Below are 16304 nucleotides of genomic sequence, written 5' to 3'. Positions count from 1 at the left end.
ATGGGCAAAAGGTGTTTTCCTGGAGATGTGCATCACAGCCTTCTCCTAGCAGAGAATGAAACAAAAAGCCAAGAGACCAAAGAGACATGAATGTTATAAGGGACATGTGACTTTACTTGAAGAAACAATAATTAGGGGTTTCTTAAAACGATTTTTATTTTTTCCATTATAGCTGGTATACAGTGTTCTGTCCATTTCTACTGTACAGCAAGGTGACCCAGTCACACGTACACATATACATTCTTTTTCTCATGTTATCCTCCCTCATATTCCATCACAAGTGACTAAATACGGTTCCCAGTGCTATACAGCAGGATCTCACTGCTTATCCATTCCAAAGGCAATCGTTTGCATCTATGAACCCCAGATTCCCACCCATCCCACTCCCTCCTCCTCCCCCTTGGCAACCACAAGTCTGTTCTCCAAGTCCATGAGTTTCTTTTCTGTGGAAAGGTTCATTTGTGTTGTATATCAGATTCCAGATATAAGTGATATCATATAGCATTTGTCTTTCTCTTTCTGACGTACTTCACTTAGTATGAGAGTCTCTAGTTCCATCCATGTTGCTGCAAGTGGCATTTTCTTTTTGATCGCTGAGTAGTATTCCATTGTATATATATACACCACATCTTCCTAATCCAATCATCTGTTGATGGACATTTATGTTGTTTCCATGTCTTGGCTATTGTGAATAGAGCTGCAGTGAACATAGGGGTGCATGTATCTTTTTCAAGGAAATTTTTGTCCAGATAGATGCCCAAGAGTGGGATTGCTGGGTCCTACATTTAGTTTTCTGAGGGATCGCCATACTGTTTTCCATAGTGGTTGTACCAATTGACATTCCAATAATTGGCTTTAAGAATTGTGCTTGATATGTATTAGACTGGCAGGCATCATGTCAAGAATCCACTCCACAGCCCATCACCCTGGCTGGGTATCACATTTCCTTTGGTCCTGTCATGGACAAGGATGCCATTTCAGGCAGCTCTCAGATCCTGTTGGGGGGGGGGTGGCACTGTTCCTTAACAATGGTATTGCAGATATGATGACTATGATAACCGTAATGGGGGGGGGGGGCAAGAAGGCATGATACGAAAATACCAAAGTGACTCATACTTTGTAATAGGAACAATCCATGACGTTCTTTAACTCTTCCAGTTTAGCATGGGTTTCCCTGACCAATATATCTAAACCTCAATCATGGCCAGGAGTGGTGAGAGGGAGAAAAAAATATGCAAGTTCTAGCAGCATTTTTCTCCTTCTGATTGTTGACATTTCTGCATGTCTTCAGTGCACCAAATTTTGACCTCGTTTTCTGAAGATCCTTCATCGTTTTTTGGTTTTTAGGGCCTCACCCATAGAACTTCCCAGGCTAGGGGTCGAATTGGAGCTATAGCTGCCTGCCTACACCCCAGCTCTCAGCAGCCCACTGAACGAGGCCAGGGAGGGAACCCATATCTTCATGGATACTAGTTGGATTTGTTTTTGCTGCACCACAACAGCAGCTCCACAACCTTCATTTTGAGAGCCATACACACAAGTCTGTATGTGCACACTTCCAACGCAATGAGAAACCTTAGGGGATTGGCCCCTTCCGGAATTTGATGATGTATGGGGCAAAGCCAGATCAATTGAAAGTTTCAGTTCATCTTGTGTGTCATCTTTGGAGTTCCTGTCGTGGCTCAGTGGTTAACGAATCCGACTAGGAACCATGAGGTTGCGGGTTTGGTCCCTGCCCTTGCTCAGCGGGTTGACGATCCGGCGTTGCCGTGAGCTGTGGTGTAGGTTGCAGACGCAGCTCGGATCCCACATTGCTGTGGCTCTGGCGTAGGCCGGTGGCTACAGCTCCGATTGGACCCCTAGCCTGGGAACCTCCATATGCCACGGGAGCGGCCCAAGAAATAGCAAAAAAACAAACAAACAAAAAAAAGTTTCAGTTCATCTTGTGTGTCTTTAGTTTGTCCACCAATCAATCTTTCTTTCTTTCTTCATTATTTATTTAAAAATTTTTAATTTATTTTAGTGGCTGCACCCTGGGCATATGGAAGTTCCCAGGCTAGGGGTCAAAATCCGTGTTGCAGCTGCTGGCCCATGCCACAGCCACAGCAATGCCAGAGCTGAGCCGCGTCTGTGACCTACAGCCACAGCTCATGGCAACGCCAGATCCTTATCCCACTAAGTGAAGCCAGAAATCAAACCCACATCCTCATGGATCCTCGTCAGGTTCATTACCGCTGCACCACGACAGGAACTCCTGTTTTTTTATTTTTTTTTATGATTTTTATTTTTTCCACTCTAGTTCTACAGTATTCTGTCAACTTCTACTGTACAGCAAAGTGACCTAGTCACACACACACATATATATATATACATACACACACACACACATTCTTTTTTCACATTATTCTCCATCATGCTCCATCACAAGTGACTAGGTATAATTCCCTGTACTATATAGCAGGATCTCTTTGCTTATCCACTCCAAATGCAGTAGTTTGCATCTCTTAACCCCAGACTCCTAGTCCATCCCACTCCCTCCCCGTCCCCATTCTCCAGTCTTTAGAATCACATCTTTTCCTGATTGCAATCATGTTTTCTTCATGCTTGCTTGTTTGGACATGGCCTGAAACATCACCCACAGGGCACGAACTGCTGGACTCCGCACTTGAATGCTTTATTCTCCCAGTGACTCATAAAGTAAAAGAAGGACATCTGGCTGGAGTTCATGGAAACAGCAGGGGAGAGATAAGGACCGAAAGACTGATTTTATAGGGTCTCATCTCTTGTCCTAGAGTAGTAAAAAATAGGCTTTTATTTACTTCTCGGTGCCCCTGTACTAGCCTGATGGGACAGAAAATTTTAAGCGTGACAGAATTTGACTCAGAAAGCCGCCAGCCCATGGGTTTCCAAGTTTCTCACCAAACAGACTTGTTTAAAATATGTCAGGATAAGTGATCCAAAAGTCCAGGCTATGGAGGGATGCAATTTTGAAATGAATGGGTTGTTTTGGTTTTTTTTTTTTTTTTTTTTGATAAGCATATATTTCAGGGGGGCATTTTGTTAGGAATAGCTGATTTAATTACTTTAATGCCAAATTTTTATCGCCTGCAGCATATGCAAGGTGGAAATAAGAATGCATCCTGCTGTATGGCAGAAATTGACAGAACATTGTAAATCAACTATATCTTTCAAAAAATTGTTTTAAAAATGCATTCTGGTTTGTGCTCTTCAGCTGGTGGTGGTTGATCCCTCCCCGACCCCGTCATAAAGTGGTACCCGGTTCAGGCAGTGGGAAAAAATAGCCCCTTTGACCATTTAAGGCCACAAAGCATATTTTTTAGGGGATGAGGGATATGATTGCTCTGAGCTGCAATCATAGAACATTGGGGGTGGAGACCCTGACATTTCCCAAAACTGGGTAGGAAGAAAGAGACTGCATGTTTTTAACCACGGCAGCTGAAGTGTAAATACAGTTTCGTTTTCTTAAACTGTGTGTGTGTGCGTGTGTGTGTCTAAGAGCATCCCTTAAAAACCAGTGTCCAGCCAGAGGGGGAGGGGCAGAGAACGGGCTCGAAACCCCGTGAAAGAACTGAATGCTCCTGTTTCCAGAAATTCACACGCCTTGGGGCGGGGACAATCGGAGCCTTCTTTGCTGAGTCAAAGCGGCTTTTCTCCACTGTGGGTTTTCATTTGCATGTGCACAATTTTGCACCTGCAGGTCTGTTCCAGAAAGCCATCATCCAGAGCGGGACTGCGCTGTCCAGCTGGGCCGTGAACTACCAGCCTGCCAAGTACACTCGGATATTGGCGGACAGAGTCGGCTGCAACATGCTGGATACCACGGACATGGTGGATTGCCTACGGAACAAGAACTACAAAGAGCTCATTCAGCAAACCATCACCCCGGCCACGTACCACATTTCCTTCGGGCCCGTCATCGACGGGGACGTGATCCCGGACGACCCCCAGATCCTCATGGAGCAGGGCGAGTTCCTGAACTACGATATCATGCTGGGCGTCAACCAGGGGGAGGGGCTCAAGTTCGTGGACGGCATTGTGGACAACGAGGACGGCGTGACGCCCAACGACTTCGACTTCTCCGTGTCCAACTTTGTGGACAACCTCTACGGCTACCCGGAAGGCAAGGACACCCTGCGGGAAACCATCAAGTTTATGTACACGGACTGGGCCGACAAGGAAAACCCCGAGACGCGGCGAAAAACCTTGGTGGCCCTCTTCACGGACCACCAGTGGGTGGCGCCCGCCGTGGCCACCGCGGACCTGCACGCCCAGTATGGCTCGCCCACCTACTTCTACGCCTTCTACCACCACTGCCAAAGCGAGATGAAGCCCAGCTGGGCCGACTCGGCCCACGGCGACGAGGTCCCCTACGTCTTCGGGATTCCCATGATCGGTCCCACCGAGCTCTTCAGCTGCAACTTCTCCAAGAATGATGTCATGCTCAGCGCAGTGGTCATGACCTACTGGACAAACTTCGCCAAAACCGGGTATGGTCCCATTCCCTGCCCCCGCCCCAGTAGGTCACTGCCCTCCAGCTAGTTGGCCTGGTTTCTCTATAGATGCGTTGCTTCCCTGACTCGCTAGATCTTGGTCCACAGGCAGGCATCCACACATACACATATGTGCTCACAATGCACACACCTGCACACACGCCCACAGACATATGTACACATGGGCACTCACGTGCTTACACAAAGGCACAGGCACCCATGACTGCAGACACGCATAACATGCATTCTCATGTATGCACACACATGAACACACATGCACACACGCACAAACACATGCACAGAGGTGCACACACTGTGCTCCCACACGTGCACACGTGCAAACACACATGCACCCCCCCCCCAAGGACTGTCCTCTTCCCCAGTGTCTAGGGAGACCTGATTTTTCTTCACCTCTCAGTTGGTTTCTATCAAACCAGTTTCTCCTAAGGTGCTAGATGCATACAGAAAATTCTTTTCTTCCCACCACCTGGGGAAAGTTAGACATATTTGTCTTTCCTGTTGAAAGGGGATCCTGGCGTTTCAAATCTAAATAGGACCTTGTCTCATTTGGTAAATTCTAGACTTATCAAAACTCCTGTGCCGCATGACCAAGTGTGTTTATTGCATCACTAAGGAATGAAATAAATCTCATAATACACAGTAAAAAATTATACTAAACATATAAAATACATATAATAACTCATAATCTCCTAACTTATAAAGATATCCTATTGTGTATATAAAACATGTATCTATCTATATATATATATACACATCTATTTATGGATAGACACATTTAGTGTTTCTCCACAGTTAGGATAATTATTGCATGTATACATGTATTTACAAATGTATTGATTTGTAAATACACACATTTATTTCATGAATAAATATACACTTCACAGATGTACATATATTTATCTGTGTATCTATCTATCTGTATACCTAGGTAGAAAGCTCATTGGCTAAATGTAATAGAAAATACACCAGAGTTACACCGACAGCAGGGTCCCCCCATATTTCACCGAGCAGACTTCTGCAAACAGTGAGAGAAAAAGCACCCCCCCCATCTTAAAGAGCTATGGATATCAAAGCATCTTTTCATTTTCTCTTCTCTAATAACCTAATTGTGGAAATGAATGAGCTCTCCTTCTGTTCCACCTGGATGTGTTTCTATCATTAACCTTGAGCTTCTGGTGCAGAATTTAAAATGAAGCTGCTCCTGGCACCGGGGAAGGTCACTCTTCCTGCGGATGGCTGGGTGTGGATGGGGGGGATGAGGTACCCACACGTGCTACAGCGTTGCCGTGCCCGAGCTGTGTGTAGTTCTAGGGAGAGGACGTGGGGTGGGGAGGGGCAGCGATTTTTACGGGGTGTGAGCAGGTGTCATTCTTGTCACCATCCTTCCCCATCCTCTGGGGGGCAGCAGTCTTGGTCCTGCAGTGTCACGGAAAGGATGGCATATTTACAGAGTAGAAAATGCACCACAGGGATACCCACTCTGAACAGTCCCCCCTTGTGAGTTAGAATGAAGACAGGCAGTGGGAAACGGTGAAGGCACAGCCCCTTGGGAGAGATGATGGCTTGTCCCCCAAGGATCTTTCTTTGACAAGGAGAAGACAGATTCACGTGAGCAGGGATGTTGATGGAACATCCTGGAACCTTGTTTCTTAAATTCCCGGGGCTGCTGCAACCAAGCGCCCATGACCATGTGGCTTAGAATAGCTCGTGGGCTTTGTGTCACCCTTCAGGAGGCTGCAAGTACCCCTGTGAAGGTGAGGGCAGCACCCAGCTCCCCCTTGAGCCTGTTAGGAGCGTATTTCCATGTGGATTCCATGTGGGGGTTTGTTGGCGATGCCTGGTATTGCCCGACTTGCAGCTGCCTCTTGCCCAGTTTTGCATCTGTCACCCCATAGCCTTCTTCCCACACATCTGTCTTTATATGGCCATCTTCTTGGAAGGCACTGGTCATTGCTTTTGGGGTTATCCTGCTCCAGTAGGACCTCATCTTAACCTGACTGATGACCTTGGCAAGGACCCTGGTTCCAAGAAAATCCCACGGGGAAGTCCTGGAGCTTAGGACCATCAGCATATCTGAATTTGAAAGGAAAACCTTTGCACATGTAACCTTTTAAAGGCAGGACCAGGAGTTCCTGTAGTGGTGCCGTGGAAACGAATCCGACTAGTCTTCATGAGGATGCAGAGTTGATCCCTGGCCTTGCTCAGTGGATTGCAGATCTGGCGTTGCCCTGAGCTGTGGTATAGGTTGCAGATACGGCTCGAATCTGGTGTTGCCGTGGCTGTGGTGTAGGCTGGCAGCTGCAGCTCTGATTGGAGCCCTAGCCTGGGAACTTCCAGATGCCATGGGTGCAGCCCTGAAAAGCCAAAAAAAAAAAAAAGGCCAGACCATTGCCCAATGGTGTCCCAGAACTCTGATAGGTCATGGCTGCCCTTGTGAAGTTTTGCATTTTCTCAAAGCAAAAAAGACCCGCAGGAGCAGCTGCCCCACTGTGGCCATGCCCAACATGGCCATGCCCGTTCACTACCTCCCCCTCCTAACCTGTTATCATTTCATAATGTCTAAACCCAGCATCACTGCTTTTGTTACAGCCACCTGCCTTCTTTTTCCCTTAAATGTGCTTTAGAAATGAACTTTATGGGATTTTCTTCCATGGAAAGTTAGGATCATCCATCACTGCTTTAACTGAACTATTAAAGAAAATGACAAAATCCAAATAAAGCCATTAAATTCTCGTTAGCAGTTCTCGCCTGCCCAAGGCTCTGAGATGGGTTCTCTCTTGTTCTTCTAAAAAAGAAAGCAAAGGATAAAGGAAATTAATTAATGTCATGAGATGGTGAAGAAAGGCTACCAACAAATGAATACACTTACCAGGACCTGTCAGTGCCTAAGTGAGGGTTGAAAATGTTGAGTGTTTTTTTAAAAAATTTTTCTTTTTCACGTGGAGTGCTTTTTTTTTTGTGGGGGGGGGGGGACGAGGGACGCACCTGCAGATTATAAAAGTTCCCAGGCGAGGGGCTGAATTGGAGCTAGAGCTGCCAGTCTATGCCACAGCCACGGCAAACGGGATCCAATCCGCGTCTGTGACTGACCCCACAGCTCATGGCAACACTGGATCTTTAACCCACTGAGCGAGGTCACAGATCAAACCCGTATCCTCATGGATACTAGTTGGATTTGTTTCTGCTGCACCACAGTGGGGACTCCCAAGTGTGGGGTGCCTTTTAAGGCTGTACCTCTAGTTCCTAAAATCATTTTCCCTAGTGTGTGTGGTTCACGTCCCTCAATTGGGGAACATATTTGCAGAGACATAAAATACCTTAGGCGTAATTACTGGCCCATTCTATCCATGTGGCCATTAGTGGTATATGTTGAGCGTACTTTATAAAGATGCTCAAGTAGCTGGTGCAGCTGGAGAAGGTACAGAGGCTCAGCTTGGACAATAGCTGTCTTCTGACTGTAGTCGACAACATCAGGTAGGGCTCTCACGGAGGTGACAGCAAATTGCTGGGGGAGGGCCTTGCTTGGCAGGCTGAAGCATCTGGTCCTTGTCCAGGCAGGAGCTATTTTGGATTCTGCAGTCTATGTGAAGTTCAGCTGAAATCACCCTTGGGGATATTAATGCTGGGAATTTTGAAAGATCATTGAAACAACTCAAATCATCCTCCAAGGACATTCCTCAGAATTGCCCCTCCCCTAGGAAGCAATGTGCAGCTTCTAACATACATTAGAAATTTCCAAGCCATCTGCCTTCAGTGAAGAATGGGTTTGGGACAGCAGGGGGTGGGTGGTTGAGCTGATGGGCAAAGTCTAGCATTTGCCAATAGACAGCATGAGTTGGGAGGTGGTTGCTAGGTACTTAATTTCAATTAGGTAGTAGTATCACCAGCCCTGCATGGAGGAAGAGTTCTTTGTCCCTCGGGAACTAGAAAGTGATCCAGCCAAGGAGCGTGAGGCAGTATGGAGCCAGTAGGGGAGCAGCATGGGAGAAACCAGTTTTTGATGTCCCTGTGAGGTGACATGCCTGACTCTGTTGTCCAGAACTCATACTCAGGCAGGGACCCACAGAATAGCATAGAATACACTTGCCTACCATCGCCCACCCCTGTGTAAGCACTAGAGACACGGGAGCTTGGTTCTAAGGACATGCAGTCCTATGACTCTAACAGCACATGGCTGAGAACAAAAGGATCCCGTGGCATCGGAACACGCTTCGCCGTGATCCCCGTGTGGAGTGCCACATCTGCGACACCGCGTCACGGCACCCCAGTGTTCCTAATTGTTCATGCGTGTGAACTCTGAGATTTCTTGTTACACGACCAGCTCGAACAGTGCTGCCCTTAGGTCTAGGCTTACATGTATGTGCAACGTTTTGTTTGGTTTGCTTGTGTTTTATTCTGTATGTTGACTGTTTTATTATGTCGAATGTTTGTTTTTATTAAGCACAGAAAAATAATGTTGGGATGATGACTGTGGCAAGCCTAAAGGGAAGGAAGGGAGTGGAGGAGGGAAAGGAGGACGGGGGGAGGAGAACAGAGGAGGGGGATGCTTTTGAAGGTCTGTCCAGGGATCCAGGTGAGAAGACTCATCCAAAACGGTGCCAGAAAAGAACAGTGAAGCTGAAGCATCAAGGACCAGAGTCGAAAGAGACTACTCGGGGAGTGTTGATCAATGTGAAGCAATGCCAAGGAGACATGAAAACAAATTCCAGGGTTTATGAATAATCACACAGACCTGAACTCTTTGTCACATCCAATCTCTTTGGGGATAAACACGTAAGGCGTTGGTCCTGACAGGTCAATGGAAATCATGCTCGTGCATCAAGGACCAATGCAGTTTGGGTTCTCTGTGGGGAGAGGTGGATAAAATGAGCAGGACGAGGGTCTCTACAAAAGATGTGGCCATGAACAATACTTTAAGCATTATACGTGGAAGACCTTAGGTGCCCCTGGAGTTCAGAGGTGGAAAGGCAGTTGGCCAAGAAGCCCATGTATGTTAGGTAAGAACAGCAACACCTGGTTCAATGTACTGAAATATACTGGAGTAGGTCAAGTGCACAGAAGGACTTGTATTTTTCATTGGCGTTCAGATGCCACCTCTGCTTTTGATGTGGCCTATGATTCATTTACCTTCCGTGTTTGCTGAATCTTGGCAAAAGTCAAGAAACAGTTGGGGAGGGTGGCTTGGAAAGAGTTGCGGCATAAGACTGGTTTTCGAAGTGACCTTTCTTGCCCCAAAGTGTTTTAACCTCAGTGAATGAACGGCTGTAGAGTTAGGGCTGAGTGCATAATTCGGGGGGCAGGGGTGAGTTTTTCTTCTAAGAGCACGCACGCCATTGTTTGAGGGGTGAGGAAAATCTTTACCATCCAAAGGAGCATATCTGAGGGGTCCCTGCTAATTTTAAGGACATTGAGGTACCTATCTCTCACACGTAAAATGCCCTGCGAGACCTTGGATATCTGTTTAACCATCCACGGCCAAGATCATATTCAAAGTGACGCACAACAGGTTTTGAAAACGTATGTGTTAGATGTTGGGGAGAATGGCTGAAGATGTGTCTTGAGACTTGCCTGGGAAAGAGGATGTGCCTGTTTGGTTCTTAATGATCATCATTTTCAATGTTATTCGTGGGAATTAAAACACACCGTACGCCCAAAGGAATGTCTACAAAACAAGGCACCGCGTTCCTTCTTAGCGATCTTCCTGGCTTTTGAGTGTTTGACGAGAGAAAATGATGAGCGTTCATAAGCTCTGTGAGTTTATCTTGGTTTAAGGCTACTGACTGTGCGTCTCTAAGAACTCTAATAGATAGATTGTATCAGACGAAAGCTTACTTATCTGGATTTTCAAAATCCCCCTGCTCTTTTCTTGGAGAACAAAATAAATGTGTTTCCTTACCTTTTCAAATGTGCACTGAATTCTGTAGAAAATAGCCTCATATCCAACATGAACAGACACTCTTTCCTAGATGCTCTCTCTTTAAATCAAAGGTCAATACATCTAAAAGACTCAATTCAGTGAAATCAGATCAATGCAAACATAGCAGGAATCCTCCCTACCTTTTGTGGCTTTTAGAACAATAAAAATCGATGGCGGGCTTCTCCAGGGTAGATTCCAATTAAATGGGAATTTCCAACAATTTATTTCAGGAGACTCAAAGAAAACGTGGGGTGTTATACTGAATCCAACATTTTCCCAAAACATGTAAGAATGGAAAAATAAATTCAACACAGATTAAAGTACATGAATGTTTATAAATGAACACATAAATAAGAAAGCTCAGGAGTTCCCTGGTGGCTCAGTGGGTTAAGGTTCCGAAGTTGTCACAGCTGTGGCACAGGTTCGATCCCTGGTCCAGGAACTTCTGTATCCGTGGGCACAGCCAAAAAAAAGAAAGAAAAATCTCATAGTATTAGGCCTATAATTTTTTAAAATATTTTTTCATCTCACTAATAAAAGCACAGCAGTTAGTGTGTACTCTGGTGATGAAACTTCTTTGTCTGATATACCATGTCTATTGTCAAATCTGTATATCATACATCTATCCATCTCTATATATGTATGCAGTATGCAGTATATACTGTAGTATGCAGTATATACTGTAATATACAGTATGCTTTTATACAATGTATACTATTCACAGTGTATAGCATACTTTTATATAGCATGTATTACAGAATAGAGTGTACCGTATATACTGTAGTGTACAGGATACTGTTATACACCCTAGATATACACAGTATAGTGTACCATATATACCAGCCTAGATTCTATACAGTATATAGTGTACCATATGGGATACTGTTATACACCCTAGATATACACAGTATAGTGTATCATATATACTGTAGTATACAGGATATTGTTATGCCGCCTAGACTCTATATAGTCTATAGTGTACCATATATATTGCAGTATATAGTATATTGTTATACAGCATATACTATATATAGTGGTATACTTTATATTTTTATGCAGCATAGACTATATAAAATACATAGAATATAGTATATACTGTGACTATATACAGTATATTATCTATAATTCTCTCTCCCAAGGAATTTTTAGGTATATTCTAATTTATGCATTACAGAAAGGGATACTGTTTATTGAGCACTTACTACAGGCCAAGAATATTGTACTTATTATTTAACCTTCCTTACTGACTCCCACACTTTATAGATGAGAAGGATAAAGCTAAGAGAGGTCGAAGTATTTGCTCAAGATTTTGCAGTTGTAAAGAGGGGGAGATGCAGAGCTGAATCTATGGACATGATTTGACAGTCTCTAGCTGAGGGTTAAGCCCTTCCTTTGGCAAATATTGCACCTGTTGGTCAAGTGCATGGTTTGCACCCTGGAAGATAGACATTAAAGTACCCAGATCAGTGGGTCTGAGCAAGCAGGGTCTGCCCATCATGCCCACGTGTTCAGTACTGTCCAGCAGGTGACATTTTATCATGCACAGTCTCTTTTCCAAAACAAGTACACATTAAGGTGAAATCTGTTTTACAGCTGACTTTTCCAAGCATAAAAAAAAAAAAGAAGAAGAAGAAATGGGGCTATGGTATCTTTGCTGAGTGGTTGGTTATCTTAAAAGAGTTGGTTGCAAAGAAGTTTCCGGCATCCTGTTTTGCAGAGAATCTTTTGATTTCAATGAGTCTCCTTCTCCCTTGTGCCTATTTGTGTAAATCATAAGTGACTTCTTAGGTTCGTAGTTGCCACACACCCTTGAAATCCATAAAAGCCCTCAATGTCTTGTTTCACGCCGTACTTCTCCTGAAAACCCTTAACCTCAGTGTTAAGTAAAAGCACTGTCTTAGCAAACTTCTTCGATGAATGGACTGTTGTCTGAGGTTTATGTGATTCGATCTTCAAAAGGATTTCAAGTATATACACAGTCCATTTTCTAATGGAGGACCATCAATGCATATTTCTCTTTATTCATGTTTTGCGGTGACAAAGGCCCATTTCGATTTGATTTTTAACGTGTATTTTCATTGTTTTAACCGCAAAACCTCTTCCTTTAAGAGGCAGTTCTTGAGCAAGAAAGAGAACGCACGTGTTTTTGAACAGTAGCCTCTCCATCAGGATTTCTCACTTTCAACACTCTTGAGAAGGTGTGCTCAACCACTCGTTATGAAAAAAAGCTTGCATAATTTAATAAAAGAAATGAAGTCCCCCCCCCAAAAAAAAAAACAAACCCAAGCAAACAAACAAAAAAACCTACTCTTGACATTCGCAACCAGATATTTCTTTGCTGGAGTGGACATTGGGGGAAGGGTGCTGCCTCGTGGAAGGAATATTTAACAGTCACCCTAGCCTCTACCCATTCAGACACCCATCCTTCATTTGTAATGACCAAAAACGTCTCCAGCCATTGCCAGGTGCCACCTTGGAGGCCCATCACCCGTGGTTGAGATTTAGGAGGGAAATTAAACTTGACATCCTGCACATGTTTCAAGACAGTTTTTTTTTTCCTCCTTTACGATGGACGCTAATTGGATGCATTAAAAAAATATAGCAAGGTGGTGAAAATTGCTTTACTGTTGCCATCAGGAATTACTACTATTTTTTTTAATGAAGGTAAGAGGGGATTTTAATGACAAAACGGGAGCCCCCATTTGGATGCAACCATCATGCATGTGTCGTGCCTTCAGTCCTTTGTATCCCTAAACGCTTGAGAGGAACTGATTGCCTTTTCGTTTGATGTGATGAAAGTCTGCTTGTGACGTGTGGAAGGGTGTGACCTCTCTATTCTTTCTCTCCGTTCTGTCCCCAGCGACCCCAACCAGCCTGTTCCTCAGGACACCAAGTTCATTCACACCAAACCCAACCGCTTTGAGGAAGTGGCCTGGTCCAAGTATAACCCCAAAGACCAGCTCTACCTACACATCGGCCTGAAGCCCAGAGTGCGGGACCACTACCGGGCCACCAAAGTGGCCTTCTGGCTGGAACTGGTACCCCACCTGCACAACCTGAACGAGATCTTCCAGTACGTCTCCACCACCACCAAGGTCCCACCTCCCGACATGACCTCCTTCCCTTACGGAACTCGGCGGTCCCCTGCCAAGATCTGGCCCACCACCAAGCGCCCGGCCATCACGCCCGCCAACAACCCCAAACACTCCAAGGACCCTCACAAGACGGGGCCCGAGGACACCACCGTCCTCATCGAGACCAAACGGGATTACTCCACGGAGCTGAGCGTCACCATCGCCGTGGGGGCCTCCCTGCTCTTCCTCAACATCTTGGCCTTCGCCGCGCTGTACTACAAGAAGGACAAGCGGCGCCACGAGACGCACCGGCGCCCCAGCCCCCAGAGGAACACCACCAACGACATCGCGCACATGCAGAACGAGGAGATCATGTCCCTGCAGATGAAACAGCTGGAGCACGACCACGAGTGCGAGTCCCTGCAGGCTCATGACACGCTGAGGCTGACCTGTCCCCCGGACTACACCCTCACGCTGCGCCGGTCCCCGGATGATATCCCGCTCATGACGCCAAACACCATCACCATGATTCCCAGCACCCTCACGGGGATGCAGCCGCTGCACACCTTCAACACGTTCAGCGGGGGCCAGAACAGTAGCAATCTACCCCACGGACACTCGACCACGCGAGTATAGTTCTGCCGTCTTTCTGTCCCCTCCCTTGGCGCCTCCCCTCCGCCACACGCAAGAGAGAAAGGAAGACAAAAGCGACATCTCCCCACAAGGAATGCGTTTCTTCCCACCGGCCTCGGACGGACACGCCGAAGGGCGGCCCCCGTGTCCCGGCAGACTTTTCCCACGACCATGTCCCAGTGCGGCAAGATCAACTTCCGACCCTGCGAAATGTGAAATGTATCCATGTGCTGTTACAATACTGCTTTTCAGAGCTCCATCCCCACCGCAAACGTGAGCGAGGCTGGAATGTGACCGTTTCAAGGACCTGGGTGTCTCCATGGGGGACCGTGGAAGCGGACACTTCTGGAACTCAGCCAGGGACCCAATTTCTTTTTCTTTCTTTCTTTCTTTCTTTTATTTTTTTTTAAATTACAATTGAAAAAGAAATAAACGTTCTTTATGTGCCATAGGACGGATGACTCTGCTTAAGGGAGGGAAGAGTCTGTGGGCGTTGACCCAGCATATGGAGCTGGAATCCAGAGAGAAGGAAAAGTAGAATTTTATTATTAAAATAAAAGAACTGACTATGCAGTTACGTACGTAGAGTTCTGTGCAAAGAGATGTTTTGCCAGCCTGAACTGTATTTAAGGAACTTTGTAAAAATTAAAAAAAAAAATGTATATAGCTGTGCGTTTAAACACACACACACACACAGAGAAAACAAACAAAACAAAACAAAACAAAAAAAGCTTTTATTGGTGTTTTCAGTTTGAAAGAGCTTTTAGCAAGATTGTGCTTTTCCATTGTGTTCTGTATGTATATAAATTGATATACTCATTACTCCTATCACCTCTGTTTCCTCCAGGACCAAGGAGGATGTTCTTAATTCCTTGTGGCCAACAGACATGGGGTTTTCTAATGCGTTTCATTTGTAGGAAAATGCGGTTGTCACCCAGTGGACCCAGACTGTCTGTGCAACTGGTGGCTCTCCCTCCTTTTGTGGGCTGGACAAGTGCATGCAACAGCATTCTTAGGACACTCTTGTCTTCAGGAACACTTTGCATTTTTTTGGTGTGTTAAGGCTTCATGGAGTTGCAACCCCAGGATGGACCCCCCCGCATGGAGTCTGTGGAAAGTTTGTTGAATTAGAAACACACGCAGGCAGAGTGACGGCAGGGGGACAACCACAACATCCAAGCCCCTCATTCTGTAGTTCTGGCTCTTTGAATTGGGAAGAGTGGCTTCCCGACCCAGGGCTCTGCCAAAAAAAAAAAAAAAAAGGGAAAGAAAGCTGGTGTTTGGTGGGGCCGAGCTCTGCTGAGTCAATACAACGCTGTATTCCCCAGCAGCTGCACAAGGGTTTGGCTGATGCCATACCTGCTCATCAGGTTTAGTTCATCAGATTGAAAGAGGTCATGTGTCTTTCCCTTTCTGTGGATGCAGTAAGTCCCTTCTTTGTCCATCAGCAGGGTTTTTATTTTTGTTTTTACTCTTTATACCATCTGTGGGATAAAACAGATGCCTGTCTGAAAATTATCTTTTGTGGATGTGTACATCGGCCACGGGTCAATGAGTCTTACGGAAAGAAAAAGCAAACAAAAGGACAGAACAAAGTGTTCTCACATGGGTTTTCAGGGACGTTAGGTAGCCTCGCCGTCAAGATCAATGGAAAATAGTCGCCCATGATAAATTGGTGAGCTGGGGACATGAGCCTTGTCCCTCTGATGCTTTGTCATGGTTGCATCATCCTTTTCATTTACCTTTAGGGATATTTTGAAGGAGTCATAAAGTGGAAGGGCAAAAAAAAAAAAAAAAAAAAAAAAAAAGGAGTAGCCATGGTCACATTGTGTCTTGTCTTTCGAGAATTGTTGCAACACCCGGAAATAGTCGCCAAAGATGTTTGAAGAGACTGTCTCCGGGCTCGAGGGTGCTTATGGCAGAAACCCAGTATTGAATATCCTTGGAAAAGTGGATGTATTCCACAAAGAGAGTCCACATTCCTTGTCCTTCTATACAATCTTTGAGCGACTAAACCCCTCAACGCAAACTGTCCTGAAACCTATCAAAGTGTTTCAAAATGCCCACCCCCCCAAAAAAAATAAGAGAGTTCTTAGAAATGCATCCAGGTCACCCAGTCAATTTCACTGTTCATCTTGGTTTAAATCA

The 16304-nt window shown here is 45.4% G+C and overlaps 1 protein-coding gene across 3 annotated transcripts in view; it reads left to right on the top strand.

The window, feature by feature from the left end:
• LOC100624109 (neuroligin-4, X-linked) overlaps positions 1-15965 on the top strand; it is a 300951-nt gene extending 284986 nt beyond the window's left edge. The window contains exons 7-8 of one of the 3 annotated variants that reach the window (XM_021080990.1): positions 3719-4508; positions 13310-15965. In XM_021080990.1, coding sequence (XP_020936649.1) covers positions 3719-4508; positions 13310-14159 — 1640 coding nt within the window. In that variant the 3' untranslated portion in view covers positions 14160-15965. The remainder of the gene's footprint in view (positions 1-3718; positions 4509-13309) is intronic. The other 2 variants (XM_021080992.1, XM_021080991.1) reach the window with 2 other exon arrangements.

This window comes from Sus scrofa, chromosome Y (assembly GCF_000003025.6).
Source record: "Sus scrofa isolate TJ Tabasco breed Duroc chromosome Y, Sscrofa11.1, whole genome shotgun sequence".
Classification (NCBI taxonomy): domain Eukaryota; kingdom Metazoa; phylum Chordata; class Mammalia; order Artiodactyla; family Suidae; genus Sus; species Sus scrofa.
This window is presented reverse-complemented; position numbering and strand designations above follow the sequence as displayed.